This window comes from Panthera onca, chromosome F2 (assembly GCF_046562875.1).
Source record: "Panthera onca isolate mPanOnc1 chromosome F2, mPanOnc1 haplotype 2, whole genome shotgun sequence".
NCBI classification, from domain to species: Eukaryota; Metazoa; Chordata; class Mammalia; order Carnivora; family Felidae; genus Panthera; species Panthera onca.
The window spans coordinates 16721241-16741134 of record NC_138356.1 but is presented as its reverse complement, the minus strand read 5'-3'; the positions used below and the strand labels follow the sequence as shown (position 1 = coordinate 16741134).

At 39.0% G+C, this 19894-nt stretch overlaps 1 protein-coding gene across 3 annotated transcripts in view; it reads left to right on the top strand.

Annotated features, from left to right (window-relative positions):
* The window catches only part of PDE7A (phosphodiesterase 7A), a 165413-nt gene that overhangs the window by 13682 nt on the left and 131837 nt on the right, over positions 1–19894 (top strand). For 2 of the 3 annotated variants that reach the window (XR_013553621.1, XM_078441956.1), the window contains exon 1: positions 10353–11133. The exons of the other annotated variant lie outside the window; for it this stretch is intronic. Coding sequence is in view for 1 of the 2 variants with exons in the window: in XM_078441956.1 (XP_078298082.1) it covers positions 10996–11133 (138 nt within the window). In the remaining variant the exon portion in view is untranslated. Of the gene's footprint in view, positions 1–10352; positions 11134–19894 lie in introns of those variants that run through there. 3 annotated transcript variants of the gene reach the window in all.

Genomic DNA, 19894 nt, shown 5'->3' with positions numbered 1-19894 from the left:
GAATTTGTTTCATGCATCTCTGGTGGGTTGTTTGTCTCTTGGGGTTTGGGCTTGTATACATATCACTCCAGCCATGGTCTCTGTCTTCACATGGCTTTCTTCCCTGTGTGCTTCCAAGTCTCTCTCTTCTTAAAGGATACCAGTTGTGGGGTATAGGGCCCACCCTAATCTCATATGACTTTATTTAACTTGATTAGATCTGCAAAGACCCTATTTTTAAACAAAGTCATAGGTACCAGGTATTAGAACTTAACATATTTTGGGGGGACACAATCCAACCCACTACAATGGGTAATTTTTAAAATGAGAAACATAATACATATACATATTTTTTTAATGTTTATTTTTGAGAGAGAGACACACACATACACAGAGTGTGAGCAGGGGAGGGGCAGAGAAAGGGAGACACAGTATCTGAAGCCGACCCCAGGCTCGGAGCCATCAGCACAGAGCCCTGTGTGGGGCTCGAACTCACAAACTGCGTGATTATGACCTGAGCCAAAGTCGGACGCTTAACCAACTGAGCCACCAAGGTGCCCCTATACATAGTTTTTAGAGTTCAGTAGTCCTACTGTGTTATAACAAACCTAGCAGCCTCTTGTTCCATCTCAATAATCTACCAATTTCTGCTTTGCTGACACAAGAAATGGTCAGTTTTTAGCTGTTTCTTATGATATTTCACTCCATGTATTAATTCACATCTCAATTTTTGCTATTACCTATTAATGTCTTACTGTGGAAGATGAAAATTTAGCTTTCTAATACCCAAATACACATTTTTCATCTTCTTCCACTTCTCAGTATAGTTATAGCACTATATTTTTGTTAAATGAATATTCAGTGCTTATATTATTGTGACTACATAACTATTATTTATAGAAGGGCCATATAATGAATAGTAATTGATTTTCTTTTACAACTTTTTATTCATGGTGTGAGTAATTGAATCTCTTTTACCCCCTTAATATTCTATGTAATAATAATAAATTTATTCCCAAATTCTGCCAGAGCTTCTCACTCTGTGTTCAGCCTCTTCAGGACATCTGTTACTTTCACTTCCGTCACAGAGCCCCCATAATCCTGCTCCCATATGGCCTGGTTTCTCTCTAGTTATCCTCTGTGGCTGTGATCTAAGAACTGTCATTCTGAGGCTTTCTTTCTCTCTCTCCTGTGTTGAAGGTCCCTTTCTGGAATATTTCCCTTTCTGGGTTTCTTCCCTCTTCTTGCTAGAGCACATCCTGTAATAATCACTTCCTGAGAAAAGGTATAGTAGGAGTGAAACACTTGAGTTCTTCAATGTCTGAAAAATATCTGTATTTTTACTATCATATTAAATTGATAGTGTGGCCATGTATACAAATTCCTAGATGGGAAATCAAATTCCTTCACAATTCTGAAGGTTTTATATCATTATCTCCTAGCTTCTAATTCATTGTTGAGATGGCTTTTGCCATTCTGATCCACAGTCCTTTGTACATGAGCTATTTTTATTTTTACTCCCTGGAAGATTTTAAGTTCTTATTTTTGTCCCCATTATGCTGAAATTTCACTATATGTCTTGGTGGAGGTCTTTTCTCTATTCATTATTCTAATTACAAACTGGACTGTTTCCATCTGGAAATGTGTGCCCTTCAGTTCTGCTGAATTTTCTTGAATTATTTCTTTCCTACATTTTTCTCAATTCTTTCTTTTTGACATTATCCTTATTTGGATGTTAGACCCCCTGGACTGGAATTCCATTTTTAATATCTTTTCTCACATTATCTGTATCTTTAATTAATCATTTTACTTTTGGGAAGATATCTTCAACTTTATTTCTAACCCATCCAATATATCCTTAATTTTTGCTATCATAGGTTTTAATTTTAAATAACTATCTCATTTCTCCTTTTTATATCATCCCATTCTTATATATCTTTTCATCTCTCTAAGGATTTTATTGATTTTGGGGGGAGGGGGTTCTCTGTATTTTTCTGTTTCCCCTTGTTTGTTTACTTCTCTGTTTGTTTCTATGACCTCTCATGCAATGGGATTTATTCAAATTCTGGTAGTGCTTGATTTTTCTGTCATATTTATGAATGGGATATTGATAATGAACTCCATGTACATGGGTAAAACTTACCTTAAAATTACGTGTAGGCCCATTTCTTTGGTTGGATGACCCCAAGCCAATAGCACCTTTAAGCTTTTTCCTAGGGTGGGCCCACTTTTCTAAAAGAGGAATCTTCTGTCCTCTTGCCTCTAGGATAAAAATTTGGCTGTCAACAGGTAGACAGATTCTCATTTATCCTGCTACTTTTCATATGGTACTACAACCCCACCCTCACCTCTGCCAGGTTAACCCATGTCCAGAGACCATTTGGTTCAATCCATCTACTTGTTTGCTGAAACAAAGGAGAGCAAGTTACTTGTCTGGGGTTCTAACTGCTTGTTTTAAAGAACTTCAATTGGTGCCCAGGTGACTCAGCTGGTTAAGTGTCCATCTTGATTTTGGCTCAGGTCATGATCTCACAGGTTCGTGAGATTGGGCTCCATGCTGATAACACAAAGCCTGCTTGCAATTCTCTTTCTCTCTCTGCTCCTCCCTCACTCATGCTCTTCAAGTTGAAATGAAAGGATGCTAGAGCATAACTCAAAGCCAAATGAAGATATAAAGATCTCCAGTAAAGGTAAACATATGAACAAATATAAAAAAAAAACAGTATTATTATAATTTTTGTTTGTAACTCCACCTTTCATTTTCTTTTTTTTTTTTAATTTTTTTTTAACGTTTTATTTATTTTTGAGACAGAGAGAGACAGAGCATGAACAGGGGAGGGGCAGAGAGAGAGGGAGACACAGAATCGGAAGCAGGCTCCAGGCTCTGAGCCATCAGCCCAGAGCCTGACGCGGGGCTCGAACTCACGGACCGCGAGATCATGACCTGAGCTGAAGTCGGACGCTTAACCAACTGAGCCACCCAGGCGCCCCATCACCTTTCATTTTCTATAAGATTTAAAAGACAAATGCCTAAAAAATAATTATTAATTTATGTTAATAGGTGTACTATATCCAAAGATGTAATTTGTGACATCAATAAGAAAGTGGAGGAAGAGCTGTAAGAGAGTAGAATTTCTGTATGGGATTGTTATTAGGTTGGTATAAACTTAAAATAGATTGTTACAATTTGGGATGTAATGTACTGAAAATAATATAGATGAATTGGACCTAACAGACATACATAGCATGCAGAATACTCCAGCAAACAACAGTAGAATACACATTTTTCTCAAGTGCACATTAAAGATTCTCAAGGATAGACCAAATGCTAGACTACAAAACAAGTCTTAATAAATGTAAAAAATATTGATATTATACACAGAAACTTCTCCAACTTCAGTGAAATGAAACTGGAAATCAGCAGCAGAAGGAAAATTTAAAAATTCACAAGTACGTGAAAATTAAATGATACATACCTAAATGATCAATGGTCAAAGAAGAAATCACAAAGAATATTAGAAAATATCTTGAGATACATGAAAACAAAAACACATTTCAAAACTTATGGCTGGCAGCAAAAACAGTGCTAAAAGGGAAATTTATAGATATATTAAAAAAAGAGATCTCAAATCACTAAGGTACTTAACACCTTGAGGGACCAAAGAAAGAACAACGAACTGAAACCTGAAGCTACTAGAAATAAATAATAAAGAGTAGAGATATATTAAATGGAGAATATAAAAGCAACAGAGAAAATCAACTAAACCAAGATTTGGTACTTTGAAAACAAAATTGACGAATCATTAGCTAAAATGGCTAAAAAAAAAAAAAGAGAGAGAGAAGATTCAAATCACTAAAGTCAGAATTGAAAATGAACACATTACGACATATTCTACAAAAATAAATAGGATTATAAAAGCATACTATGAACAATTGTACACCCACAAGTTGGGTAACCTGCATGAAATGGAGAAATTTCTGGTAATAGAAAATCTGGCAAGACTAAATCCTGAAGAAATAAAAATCTAAATAGACACAAAACAAGTAAAGAGATTGAATCAGTAATCAAAACTTCTCACCAGGGGTGCCTGGGTGGCTCAGTCCGTTAAGTGTCCAACTTTAGCTCAGGTCATAATCTCACTGTTCACGAGTTCAGGCCCCGCATTGGACTCTGTGCTGACAGCTCAGAGCCTGGAGCCTGCTTCGTATTCTGTGTCTCCCTCTCTCTCTTTGCCCTTCCCCTCCCCTGCTCTCTCTTTCACTCTCCCTCTCAAAAATAAACATTAATTTTTTTTTACATGGGGAAAGGATTTGAATAGACCCAATGAAAATACAAAAATGGCCAAAAAGCACACGAAAAAATGCTTAACATTACTAATCATAAGGGAAATGCAAATCAAACCCGTAATAAGATACCACTTCACATCCATTAGCATGGCTATTATCTAAAAACAGGATACATGTGTTTGCCACAATGTGAGGTTGAAACCTTTGTGCATTCTGGATGGGAATATAAAATGGTGCAGTTGATGTGGAAAACCATATGCCTGTTTCTCCCAAAATTAAATATAGAATTTCCATATGATCCAGCAATTGCACTTCTAGATATATATCTAAAAGAAATTGAAATCAGGAACTCACACAGATATTTATACACGCGTGTTCATAGCAGCTTTATTCACAGCACCCAAAAGGTAGGACAACCCAAATGTCTATTGACAGATGGATAAACTGCATGTCTAAATACATTCATATAATGAAATATTACTCAGTCTTAAAAAGGAGTGAAATTCTGTTACATGCTACAACATGGATAAACCTTGGAGACACTATGCTAAGTGAAATAAGACAGACACAATAGGACAAATACTGTATGATTCTACTTTTATAAGGTACCTAGAGTAGTCATATTCATAGAGACAGAAAGTGAAATAGTGGTTATCAGGGACTGATGGAGGAAGAAGGGGTGAGTTACTGTTTAATAGGCACAGAGTTTCAGTTTGGGATGATGAAACTTTCTGGATACGAGTAGTGGTGATGGTTGTAGAGCGTGAATGTAGTTAATGCCACTGACTTCTATACCAAAAATGTTAAAATTGTAAATTTTATGTTATGCATATTTTACCACAATACAAAAAATTAAATATTGGGTGGAGCTCAGAACAAGAAAAGTCTATGTAAGGAATCCATATCACCACATAAGCTTCTCTGTCATTTGGGCCATGTGACCCAGCAGGTATGATGCTGAAGTATCTGTGATAGGTTAGTGATACTGTAGGAAGCTTTTGATGATCTTCTATTATTGAATCTTATATGGGCTTTTAGGACTTTGTAGCTAAGTTACGTCCTCTTCTTTACATAACTATTCCCTTTTTGAGAAATTGTTTTGGCTTACTACCAGGCCCTAGTAGAAACTGAACGTTTGACCATGAGCTAACAAATTACCTTGTGACCTGAGTAGCTCATAATATACTAAATGTATCCTGATACACCAAACCATAAAGTTGGTTGTGCCCAGGAGTACTCCATCATTAAGTAGAAGTGGTATGCATGAGATCAAGGTCAAGCAAGTCTCTCTCTCTTTTTAATGTTTATTTATTTATTTTGCGAGAGAGAGAGCATGAGAGGGGGAGGGTGGAGAGAGAGAACTCCAAGCAGGGTGCATGCGGTCAGCACAGAGTCCAATGCAGGGCTCAAATTTATGAACTGTGAGATCATGACCTGAGCCAAGATCAAGATTTGGAGGCTTAACCAACTGAGCCTCCCACGTGCCCCTCAAGCAAGTCTTTTAAGGCTCAAGTAAATTGTATGAACAGTGTCCCAGTTGTCCATAATCTCTACTACTACTACATTGCCTCCTCCCTCTCAACTTTCATCCAAGGCATTATTGTTAGCCCCCTATGTCCTGCTGAGTGACAGAAGAAAACTATTTGGGTCTGACTTAACAGTAGTTCTGTATTCTATGGTGCAGAAACCAGATAGCTACAGCACTATTTCTACTCTTTGGGTAGTCCTAAAGGTGATGAAGGGAAATACTATGGTTGGGAGAAAACTTAAAACAATGCACCTAATTGCTCACTTTGTCTGAAAAGAAAGATAGCTAGGTGTATGGATCATACTGATTCATGGGCAGTGTCTTACTGGTGGGATAGTCTGGAACTTGGAAGGAACATGATCGGAAAATTGATGACAAAGAGGTCTGGGGAAGGGGTATTTGTGGATAGATTGAACGGGCAGAGTGTGTCTCATGTGATTCCAAAGAGAAATTTCATTAGAGGATGATCATAATAATCAGTTGGATGAGTGATACATTCTATGTATGTTAGTCAGCCTTTCCCCCCATTTATCACTGGCCCTGACCAACAGACTCATGAACAAAGTGGCCATGATGGCATGGTACAAGTGAGATGTGGGTTCAGCACATGGATTTCCACTCAATAAGGCCAATCTGGCTACCACTATTGCTAAGTGCCCAATTTGCTAACAGCAAAGTCCACAACTAAGCTTCCATTTCCTAGAAGTGTCTCCCATCCACGAGGTACATTGAATTGGGCTACTTTCATTATGGAATGGGCAGTCCTTTTTTCTTACTGAATAGATTCTTCTTCTGAAAATGAATTTCCTTCCCCACATACAGTGCTTCTATCAAAACCACCAGGTATGTTAGATTTATGCAATGTTTTACTCACCATTGTGTTATTCCATATAGCATTACTTTTAACCAAGAAACCCATTTTACAACAAATAAAGTCAGCAATGGGTTCATGCTCATATAATTCACTAGTCGTATTATGTTGCTTATTATCCTGAGATAGCTGGCTTGATAGGATGATTGAAGGCCCTCTTTCTTTTCTTTTTATTATGATAAAAATTTACTATTTTAACCATTTATAATTGTACACTTCAATGGCATTAAGTACATTTACAATGTTGTGCAGTCATCACTGCTATCTAGTTTCAAAACTTTCATCACCCCAAAAGGAAACCCCATACCCATTAGGCAGTCACTCCCCATTCCTCCCTCTCCTCAGTCCCTGGCAACCATTAATTGGCTTTCTGTCTTTATGGTTTGCCTATTCTGGATAATTTACGAAAATGAAATCATACACTATGTAGCCTTTTGTATCTGGCTTCTTTCACTCAGCATGTTTTCAAGGTTCATCCATGTTGTAGCATTGAAATGGCCTCAGAAGACTCAATAATCTCTCCATCTGAGTGACAATACCTTGTGTAGCTAGGGTAATGTCCTCCAAGTTTCGGCATATTTTCTAAATTTAAATATATATTCATGATTTAGGAATCAAGAGGTGGGACTGGAAGTGGATCCTGTTTTATCCCTAGTCAATCAAATGCAAGATTTTGTTTCCAATTACTGTAGCTTTGGGTTTGCTTGTCTAGAGGTCTTAGTTCCAAAGGAAGGATGCTTCCACCAGGAACATCTTGAACAAACCAAGAGTTCAATTAGTCTGTAAATTGAGACTGCCTTGTGCTATTTAACCAACATGCAAAGAAGGGGGTTACTCTCCTGCCTAGAGTGATCGATTTTGACTGTTAAGCTGATCTTGAGTTTCTGTTACATGGGAATATGCCTGGAATGCAGGAGATTCTTTGGGGGTGCTTCTTAGTATTCCCATACTCTGTTATATGGGTTAATGGAAAAAAACACAGCAACCCAGTAGAAGTAGAACCTCTAATGGTCCAGATTTTTCAGGAATAAAAATATGGGTTGCCACATAAGTGAAGAAACTATTATCAGCTGAGATGCTTGCTGAAGGCAAAGGGTATATTAAATTGGTATTGGGGGAAAAAAAGAAAGTAGTTATAAGTAGTCATTATGATTACATTGCCGGTTGCAGATACAAGGACTATAATAGTTGTGAACATTTTCCCCTCATTTTGATATGAATACATTTGTGTATGTATTAACCGATTATTTTCTCCCCCCCCCCCCATTCCCCTAAGATGTGTTAATAGTGGCTAACTCTATATCTTAGTGTTTAAGTTACAGGACATCAAAGGAATAATATGACTTATCAAGAAGAGGGATGAACATCATTCAAAGACTCTATCCTCTTTTGGGGAGGGAGGGAGCTGTCTCAGGCTGTATGATAGTTGCATCATATGGACATAAGCATGATTTTACTATGATCTTTATTTGAAAATTAAATATGATTTAAAGTGTTTCTGGAGGTCAAGTTGACAAGAGTTTGGACTGGGGTGGTTTTGCACTATCAACTTAGCTAAGTTGGAACTACATTTCCCAGAATTCTCTTCTTTTTAGGGTTTTGGTTGGCAACAATAGAAATTTGCAAGATTTGAGAAGTGGAAGTGAAGCACCAGCCATTACACTTGGTAGGTCCATGCCAGGTCCCAAGCACTGCTGTAATTTTACACATGATTTGCTGACTCACCTTACTGGCTAGGGGAGGAGCAGGGCCTGCAGCTCCTCTAGCTTCTCTGTCTTAGATGAGGCATGTGTACAGCAAATCTCTCTCTCTCTCTATATATATACATATATACATACATACATACATACATACACATATCACATATCTTCTATTGGTTTTGTATTTCTGGAGAACCCTAATATGCTCCCCAATACTGTAAAGAACACTGAGAACAGTTGAAGTTCTGATCCTCATGGTGTGGTGGAAATGCATGGTTCTGAAATCACACAGAACAAAATTCAGTGGCACAAATGACTTATGCTCTTGGAAACTGATTCCTCATCTGTAGAATTGGTATCAAATTTTACGTATGTGAATATTGTGAAGGGTTAAGTTAAACATTATATGTAGAATACCTGTCATGGCTCACAGTGGGTGCATGGTAAATGTTAGCTCCCCTCTCTGCTGAAGGGAGATGCACTGTTTAATTAGTGCCCTGAATCTTATCAAATGATTTAATGGAAGGGAGTCTCTTAAATGTTATTAAATGTGACAGTAATTTGGCATATACAGTTTTATATGACACGAATACCATCTCTGGGTGTTTAAATGTATACAGATTTCAAACATTATTTGAGGTTAGTTCTGCCACTATTTTGAGTAAGATCTAGGGCAAGTTATGTTTCCCTAAACCTAGTTTCAACTTAGTATTATCCCATGGGGTTTTTGTCAGAACAAGAGAGAGTGCTTAGCTTAATCCCAAGCATACAGCAGATGCTCAATATATGTACTAGATATTGTGGGAGTAATTAGGGTTTCCAAGAGGAGTTGGGTCAGTTGTTGCACTAAAGCGGAGCTTGCCATCTAGTGAACACAATATCCATGAAACCACAGGGGAAGTTATATTTGTTTTAATAGTAGCACACAAGTAGAGAAATAACCATGGAAGAGGTAAAGTTTTAAGTGATGTAAAAGAAACATGCTGTGGAAAGATGATAAAAAGTCTTGCAGACTTTTATTGATTTATGGAACCATGAGCAGTGGATACCTGATATCCTCGGTAATGATCTGCCATCTTGCCAGTGGCTAGTCATAGCAAATAAGTGGAAGGGTGGGTGCCCTGAGAGCAGAGCCGAATCAACAATCCTGCCAGCAGGAAAGAGCTTGTTCAGGCCGACATCCCAGGGGCTGGAATGCATTTGAAACAATGGATTGCAGTTTAGGGAGAAATTTGACAAAATGAACCTGCAAATGACGTATCCAACTTACAAAGCAGGTCAAGAGCTCTTTACTCTCTCTGCTTTCTAAAAATCAAAGCCAACAAACCAAAACAGTTTTGGTAAAAGGTCATGCAGGATCCTTTTTTCCTTTGTCTTCTCAGTATCATCCTTTCTTTCTCATTTTTTCCAGTGCATACTCTCACTTCTTCTTTCTCGGTCTCGGTGTTTCCCCACCACCCCTTCACCCTCTCGTCTCTCCCGCATTCTCGACTCCTCTCTTCTCCCCTTGGCCCGGGACAGCCCTGGGGCCCGTACCTGCCTGGGGAGAGCCCCAGCCGGGCCCCGCCAAGGGACTGGCAGTGACGTAGCGGGGAGGATGGTGCCCGCGCGGTCCGCTGACGTCACTGCCGCAGCGGTCCCCAGCGAAGCCCAAGAATGGGAATTCAAGGAGGGAAGCACAGCGGTGACCCCGCAGTTAAGGCTGAGCGCTGCCACTGCGCCCTGTGCTTCGGGTCTCTGGGGTCAGAAGGCCCGAATCTTGCTTGTAGACAGGCTGAGCCCACCCCACACCCTCAGCGCGCTCGAAAGCAAGAGTTTAACGATAAGGGGAATGTCCCCAAACGGTGGGGCCTCGTGCGCACGCGCCTTGTGTGGAGGGCAGATAAGGGAGAGCTGGGCGGGGGCTATGGGTTGAGGTTGGTAGGAGAGGAGGAAGGGGGCCAGTGTGTGGCGGGAGGGGACAGTGACCGAGTGCAGAACCGGAGCGAGACGGTTCACCCCCACCGCCGCTAACCCGTCTCCCAGGGCGCTGCGGAGGCGCGGGGCCTGCGGCGCGGCGTCGTGACGTCAGGGTGGCGGCGGCCGTGGTTGGCGCACAGTCCGCGGCTGCAAAGTGTGAATTACGCCGGGCTCGCGCCGGCGGCGGAGTGAAGTCAGGCTCCGGGGGAGGGGAGGGGCAGGACGGTGGCGGCGGCCCGAGCTGGTGGCTGGTCCCAAGCCCCGTGCGACCTGGGTCTCGCCGCTGGCTCCAGCCGTCTTTTCTTGCACCGCTTTCTTCTGTCTTTGCTCCACTCCTGCTCTGCTCTGCCCGGACCCGTTCCTCCCGGCCGAGGAGATCTGGGGTGGCAGGGTTCCCTCTCCCACTTTGCCTGCGCTGCCCCCGCTTGCACCCCGGAGCCGGGCGCGCGCCGGTCCTCGTAACTGTCGCCGCGGCCGCCGCAGCGTCTTCCCACCGGCGGCCCGGGCGGAGCGTTGGGGTGGGAAGGCGTGAGCGCGGCTTCCCGGGGTCGGCGCCCGCCCTCCCTGCCCCCGCCTCGGCCCGGCGCCCCCGAGCCGCGGCCCCTTCCCAGCACAGGGGCCGGCGGCCGCGGCTGGGCGGGCGCCGCGCGGGGGCAGGGCGGGCGTATTCAATGGAAGTATGTTACCAGCTGCCGGTGCTGCCCCTGGACAGGCCGGTCCCCCAGCACGTCCTCAGCCGCCGAGGAGCCATCAGCTTCAGCTCCAGCTCCGCGCTCTTCGGCTGCCCCAATCCCCGTCAACTCTCACAGGTAATCGCCGGCGCCGCCGCCACCGGGGCCCCACACTTGGGGGGGCTTCTCTTTTGTTTCCCTTTTCCCACCCTCTTCCCTCTTCCCACCTCCGCGACACCCCTGGTCTCCTAGCCATTTACCCCAGACCCAGCATGGTTCATTGTTTAGAGATTTCTACGCTGGCCCCTCGATTCGAGAGCCTTTTCTTTTATCCTCGGGCTTTACACCTTGAGTGCCCCGGCCTTCTCCGACCACCCCCACTGCCAAACCGGGTGGGCTTTGGAGTCCTTAAGACCTTCCCCAGGCCCGCCCCCCTCCATGCTCCGTGGTTTAAGCTTCAGGGATGACTCTTCCTCAGATCCAGTCGACGTCTGGATCTGAAGTCGGGCCTCTCTAACCTTAGTTGTGGCCCTGGGCACACCTGTCCCCCCTCCCCCATACGCACACCTGTGCCGCGTTTGAGCCTTGCCTACCCCCAGCTCCCGCGCGCCCCGTCGCGTTCGGATGGTCCTGCGGTTCTTCGAACAATAGGCCAATTCCTCCTCGGTGTTCGCCAGCTCCTATTCTGTGGATGGACCTTAAGTGCTTTGAAAAAAAAGTATCGAGAGTGCTTCTCTGAAGCTTAGGTTTCCGCAAAGTTGATAGCCAGGTTTTTAATTTGATAAGGAGATTTTAGGAGAGAAACTCCTAATGAGCACTCACAGGAAGACTTTGTTTTGAATGGTCCAATACCAGTTGCTCCTGAGAATTTCGGTTTTTTCTTTGGTGATGCTGTTGGCCCAACTCCTTAGTTCTGGCTGATTTTGATTGCCAGATTTAAAATAGGCAAAAAGAATTTTGTTTACATTTGAACTAAGTGCCCTCCATTTCTGCTTTCAGAATGTTAAATGTTCATGATCAGTTTTTAATTTAATTCAATTATTTTTATTTTTACTATTGGTTAGTATAAGTATCTTTATGGAACATATTTTCTCTCTCCAATTGTATTGTAAATATCCTGAGCCAGGTCTGTATTTTTTTTTCTTTAACCGGTAGTGTGGATAGTACCTCGTGGAGATTTTGCTTATGATAGGTGTGTCCAGTATTTGCCATTTGCTTCTTTGCCTAAATTGTAGAGAGAGCAAGAGACCATTTGGATTTTTCTCTGAATTGTTTTTATTTAAAATCAGACTTATATCATGGGACAAGATGGTATGCTGATGAGGTCAGAGCCAACTTTAATGGTTACTCTAATAGTTTAAATAATACTGTGTTGTTATTTTGAAAGTTAGGTCCGTGCTCTGCCTCTATAGTACTGCTTAAAGCATCTGCAGGTTCCAAAATTAATGTTGAAGAAATGTTAATGCATTGCTGGAAAAGGTTTTTAATGGTAGTAATTAATAGTTTTTAATGGTAGTAACTTTTTTTCACTTAGAAATATTATTTTACTGTCTCAGATTACAGGCACATAACTAATGCCCATTTCCAGTTCAGTCTGCATAATAAAGGTGACCAGTAATCAGTTATAAAATTATAAAATACAGAAAAAGTCACTTGTGCTCCCTGGGGAGAAAATGAATGAGAAAGGAGATTCCAAGAGTATTAAAACAAGTAAGGCTGACACCAGGGGTTTTTACCAGTTGTCTTAATTAATCCTCAGAGACCAATTTTAAGCCCTACTCCTCTTTGACTCATTTCCTAGCCTTAGGTTTAAATGGGTAATGGAATTTTAAAAATATGATTCTGGCAGATAAAGCAAATATTGTAGAGCCACACCATCTCTTACTCCTGAAACTTAAAAAAAAAATTTTCTGCACCCCAAATATAGGAACTTATGAAAATTTGGACAGGAAGTTTCCTGAATTTACACTTTTTATCAAATTATTGTTGCTCAACATTAAAATGAAGATAAACTTACCATGGTTTGAAATGGTTACCAAGATTTTGAGTATCATTTAAAACTAAAGCATATGTTGCTAGTGATTTCTTTAGGGCTAGATGGGAATGTGTAATAGAAAAAAAGGTATAAAATTTTGGAATCTTATTCAGAGCTCTCTAAAATAAATATTTGGTTAAATCAGAACCCTTGAATCTTCAGTTCTTAAGTCTAAAGCTATAGAAATTGTAAAAAACTGAGGTGGTTTTGTAGTTTAATATTAAAAAAAACCCACACAACAACCCTGTTTTTATTAAGTGCTAAGAAGTTGTTTTTTCTGAGTTTTTCTATTTTAGAATATGTTCAAAACTAGCAATCTTTTTAGTCATTTTCACCATAATATTACTTACCAACTTCACAACACAAGTACTTAATACTTGTTGGATGAGTGAATAAATAATGAAGCTATCTCTGACTATCAGTTTTAAATATGAAAACAACGTAACGACTTTTATCAGGGTATAGCAGTAATTTATCCAGAATTTGGTTTGGAACTTGTAACTGCAAACTTTAAGAGATTCAGGAAATAAATAGAAGACGGAACAACCAAAATATAGATTTGAGGATCCTCTCAAAGCCTGTGTGTTTTAGGCAAAATTCTGACAAACTTGTTTTGCAAGTAGCAGCAAATTTGAAGGGAGTTGGAGGCTGCTTGAGTCAGGTTCACACTGATACCAGCAAAAGTTGACAGCTGACACACCAAAGCTAGGGATCAGAAGAAAAACTCTTCAAAGCCAGCAACTTTTAAAAAAGAACCCTGGGGACATATAGTTTAGGAGCTTGAGTGCTGTACAACACAATAATTATCAGTCAAAATAATATTTAATTGAATCTTTTTAAAAATCGAAAGATTCCCACTTAAAAAAGAAATCTCCATGCCAAACAATGTAAGTGTTGGTGCTTAAATGGATAAGAGTGAGTTATCTGAAAAATTCATTTCTTTGGAGCACCAACTGTCCTAAGAATGCCAAGTAAATGAGGCATTAACTTTTTGTTTTAAACCAGGTCATGTACTACTTTCTTGAAGGTTAATATGAGTTTTTTGAATTATTTGAAAAAAATCAGGATAAGAGAAGTTTGTTTTGCCATTTTGAGCTATCTGTTGTTGATAGCTGAGGTTAAAGATTTATCTTGCAGAATAAAGTTATTTAGAAAGAATATTGTGAGAACAGAAATTGTCTTGTTCACTGCTGTGTCCACAGTGCTTTGCATGGGTCGGTGCTCAGTAAATGAGGAGGTTGAGTTAGTGTAACGATGGCACCGACAGCACTGCACCTGCAGTTAATTTAGTCAGATTTTCTAAGCACTGTAGATAAATATTATTTGTGTTAGAAATTTGTGGTCTAGTTTTTAAAATTTATTATAAATCAATGGTATATATTATTATGGAACAAAATATTGGGATCTTTTTCTTTGAAGGCATTATATTTTTAGAGCAGTTTTAAGTTCACAGCGCAATTGACTGGAAGGCAGAGAGATGTCCCATGTGCTTTCTGACCTGGTGCATGCATAGTCTCCCCTGTTATCAACATCCCCCAACAGGGTAGTACATTTGTTACAATTGTTGAACCTACATTGCTGCATCATTACCACCCAGAGTGCATAGTTTACATTAGGCTTCATTCGTGGTGTCTTTTTTTTTTTTTTTTTTTTTTTTAAATACAGAAACTATTCCACAGATATTTGCTAAACACCTTCTGAGAATGAGGCTCCTTATGTTGAGTACTAAGAAAATGTAAAGAATTAGAAATTGAAAACAAAAATCACTTGTGATGGGACACCTGGGTGGCTCAGGCAGTAGAGTGTCCGGCTCTTGGTTTCGGCTCAGGTCATGACCTCACGGGTTCATGGGTTCTAGCCCTGCCTTTGGCTCCACACTGCCCTGTGGAGCTTGCTTGGCCTTGTCTTTCTCTCCTTCTCTTTCTCTCCTTCTCTCTGCCCCTCCTCCGCTCACTCTCTGTCTCAAAATAAATAATCTTAAAAATCACTTGTGAGCCTGCGAACCTAGCCATGTTTTTCTTTGATGCATTATATTCCTTATGCATAAACATTTTTCACTTATAGTGTACATCTCTGTTGTTTTTAGCAGTTCTCTTAGTATATGACAAATTATCAAGGCAGAACAGTTCAAAGTCCCTTGGATAAAAGTTGGTTCTTTAAGGAAGCTTGCAGGATTGTGGTAGGGGAAATAATATGATGTGATGGAATTTATTGCCAGTTACCAAGGTGTAATGAGACTACAAGAAGGTATACCCAAATTTCCTGCATAAATCAGGGGGAACCTCACACAGTAGTTGAGGCTTAGGCCAAAGCCTGAAGATTAAGTAGATAAAAGGGTGCATATAAGGGAAGGAGGATAGAGGATGGTCCAGGTAGCTGTGTAGATCAGCACTATCTAACAGAACTTGTGATGATGGAAAGTGCTAGGTAAGCACTTGAAATGTGGCTTGTCTGACTAAGGAACTGAATGGTAAATTCAGTTTTATTTAAGTAGCTGCATATGGCTTGTGGCTACTGTCAGAATATAGTATAGTTTTATATATACCTAATGAACATTAGTAGTGATGATGTGTTGATCTATGAGTAATTTATTCTCTGAATGTTGAATGTTAGAGTTGTTTCAGGTCTTGGTGTTGTATATAAAACTTTAATACTTTCGTGCATGTTTGTTAGAGTAGGATCACTAGGTTGGGTCAAGAGGTAAGAATATTTTTTGGTTTCCTAGAATGTTCTGTCCTTACTTAGATAAATGATTATCTCTCTTTCAGTATAATATTATAATGATTATGATATTATGAGATTATAATACTATATAATTATTTAATAAACATTTTATAAATATTTTGTAAACATTTATATAAATGTTTTACTGTGTCAGTAGATGCACTGTGGTATGCTGAGTTTGTTTCAACTTGCAGTAAGCAAAATGGACACTTTCTGAAGTGCTTCTGTGCATTTGCATTTCTTTTGTCAAATTTCATTTGCATATCTTGTGCTCATGTGTAAGGACTGTTATATATCAAATATCAGTTTGTAAATGTGCATTATTCCAAATTACTGTTACCACAGTAGTTGCCTCTTCGCAAATCGACATTCAGAAGACAATACAGGGGATAGTGGGAGCAGTTGGTGGGATATCCTGGGAGTGGTTCAGTTGCTGAGACTTTCCTCCCTGTCCATTTCCCTAACACTTGTTTTGTTGGGATCTTAGTTTCATTTTTCTGTTTTCAGAAATGTTTCAGACTTTGATTTAAATTTAATACTATCATGTTTGGCTCTTCTGAAGTAATGTATATTTATGCTATACTTCAAATATATGCTCAAACATAATATTAATGTAAATCTATAGTGTATTTGGAGTGTTCTGATTGAGGAGTAGGGTGTTCAAATTGCTAGTTTATAAGTTGTCATCAGGAACACATTTAATGTATGGGATGTGATTTGAAGAGGTTTTAGACCTATGCCTAGATTTTTCTGCTTTGTTGCTATGCTTAGAGTTCCATCAGCTGTACATACTGCCTACCCAAGAATTCTTTTTTAAACACAAATGTCCTGCAAGAGGTAAAATATTACATCCTTTTCAGGAAACAAAGATTAGGGAGCTCATTTTGGATGGAAAGAAGGAGAGGTATTATCCATTCTCTTTGAGGCAGTTTGATAAGACTTCTAATACATTAGGGTAAGTTTCAACCCATCTTTCCTTCCTTTTTTTTTCTTTTCATGAAGAAAATTTTTAGAATAATTTTAGGGAATTGACTTCTTTTCTAGGGATGAGTATAGAGACAAATTTGGGAAGAGAAGAGCTGAAGAAAGAGGAAGTAGACAAAGCTTAGCTTAATTCAGATTTTTTGCCTGGGACTATTGATAGCCATTTAGTAGGATTAAATATACTTAGGAAATTTAGGTGGTAAAGAACTCTCATTGCATGCAGATCTTAAGGAATTTAATTTTCTGTACTAAAGACTGTGTTTATATAAAATCTAATTTTGTTAGAAGTCGTTTGACTAAAGATCTTTAAAATCTGGGCATTCTTACATTCTGTTTGGCCACTCCAGAAAAGTTCAACAATTAATTTTTAATCTTCTAATTTAGAAACAACTTAAAACTTTTTTATTGTACATATTGCTTGGATCTATTTGAATTGAGAGAAAAAATTGAGTGTTTATTCTCTTCCTCATTTAAATGGCCTGTTCTTGCCTAAATGTAACATAGACTGTTGATTTTTATATTGTTGTCAAATGTGTCTTTCAAAAGGTTATTCACAAAATAAATGATACTTTTGTATGTTTGCATTCAGGTGTAGTATATGAGGAAAGGAAGTAGATCAGTAGTATGTTCGGAAAGGAAAAAAACCCTACATTTGTAGATGAGTCTTTGAAGCTTGCAGAACTTCATTTTAGCTGCTGGCAGGTACCCTTCCTAATGGACCAGTGCCAGTGATCTTATGGTTGAAATCAGAAGTGTCTCTTGTCTCCTTGTAATTTTGAGTAAGAATTGTAGGTGACTGCTCCATTCCTCCACCTGCTGGTGGAGATGGCTCTTCATTTTCTGAAGATGATGGCAAGAGGGAGGAGAGGATGAAAGCAGAGCAGGGCAGAATTTGGAGAAGAAGATGAGTTGTTAATTGGTTAACATCTACTCCATCGTCTGTGTTTTGGGTAGACCAAGCTCTAGCTCAAGACCATGTAAAGTACTTGACAAATGGTGCTTAATAAAGATGCAGTAGTCTTGCTTCAGTGGTAATTGTTTCTATTTATTGAATACCTCCTACATGCCAGATACTATAATTAATATTTTTAATCTTTCCAAAAACCCTTTGAGATAAGTGATATTACTCCCATTTTCCCAAGGAGTAAACTGACCTTAGAGACATTACTACATTACTTGCCCAAGGCATCACAAGAACTTCAAGAGTGTTCCATACCCTCACATTTAACCTGGCCTGCCTTGTTGGTGAAAGTGAGGTAAATACAGTCTTTTAGGTTTATGGATTATAGATTTTGTTGGCTCGTGGATCTGGATATGGAAAACAAATTGGATGATTTGAAGTGATAACCTTTACTCTGGTCTTTTCAAATCACATCTGGATTTTGTTCTAGATGCCACTTTCTAGGGGAACATGACTAGGTTAAATCATACTCTGAAATACCAAGATGATGAGGTAATTTGAAAGCATATTGTTTGATATGTGAGTGAAGAAATTGGAGACATTTAGCTTGGAGAAAGGAATCCCCAAGATTTGGGCCAAAAGGATAGGGATAGAAGAGCAGTTGGTGAGAGACGGTAAGAGTGTTGCTGTCTTCCAATATGTGAAGGACTACCATGCAAATGAGAAAAAGGAGGGGAGTTAATTTAGATTTTGTTTGGTTTTATGTTCTTGATTGCTATACCCTGTTTCTACTTTGTGAGGGTTGTTGACAATACACAGGAGAAGATACAAACTTAAAGTTGTCACTTGTCCAAGGTAACACAGCTAGGTAGTGGAAATGGATCAAATCCTAGGTCATTCTGACCTGACCCTAACACCTATGCATTTTCTTCTACTTCCTTTTACAACATGGGAAAAGGATGTTACCGCAAAGAGTAGAATGGGATGAATAGGTAAAAGCAATAGGGAAATAGGGAGATCTTGTGTGTAATCATACTAATAAAGAAACAAACTAAAAGAATGATACTTGCTTAAGATTGACAAAGTAAAAAAAAAAAAAAAACAACAAGTGTATGACATGAAGATTATGCTACGCAGTGCTAGTAGGATTATAAATTGTAAATTTGCTGACAGGTAATTTAGCAGTTGAATAAAAAAATTAATACTTTGCCTTACTTTTGGGACTCTATCCTCAGCAAATAACTAGAAATGTAGATAAAGATTGATCTTCAAGGATATTCATCACGTATTCATCACTGTGAAAAATTAGAAACAAGTAATTTATAAATGATTAAATAAATTATAATATTGTGAGTATTTAGTATTTGTTATTTCTATATTATGTAACCACAAAAATGCTTTGAAAAATTTAAAGGATATATGATAAGTAGTTTACAAATGATTGACTAAAAGTTAATATTTCTTAGTTTTGCTATATTATATATCCATTAAAATATTTTGAAGAATTTGAAGAATACATAATTGCATGGGGAATTGCTTATAACATAATTAAGTGAAAAAATAAAAACAAACTGAGTATCAACAGTTTATCCCAATTTTGTTTAAAACTAAATCACAAAATATATACATATCTACACACCATGCATACTCAAACAAAAAAAAGGAAAAAAAAAAAGCCAGATGTATCCCCAAATGCTAACTGAAGCTATCTCTGTATGTTAAATTTTAACTAATTTTTAACTTTTTGTTTAGAATTTTGTGTAATTTTACCATTGTTTTTCTGCTAGCATAAATCTTTTTTTAAATCACAATAATCTTAGAAAACGTGCAACAAGTTGTATTTGGGCCCGGATCTCTGACAGTGATGTCCCGACAGAGAGCAGGGTACTTCATGAGGCTATAAATTGACAACAGCTTGAAAGATACCTGGATAAGGATATTGTCAAAGGGATTGACTCTTTTGGTTCCTTCCAACTTCATGATTCTCTAATTTCTTTGAGTAACTCAATTATATGCATGACAGGTAATTTTGTATAGCTCTAATAAGTATAAAGTAGTTTCATCCTCTATGAGAGATGTTGAAAAGTAAATTTAAGTGTAATTATTGTTTAAAAAACAACAACAACAACAACAAAGCTGGAGGTATCACAATTCCAGATTTCAAGTTATACTACAAAGCTGTCGTAATCAAAACCGTATAGTACTGGCACAAAAGTAAACACAGTTCAATGGAACAGACTAGAAGCCCCAGAAAT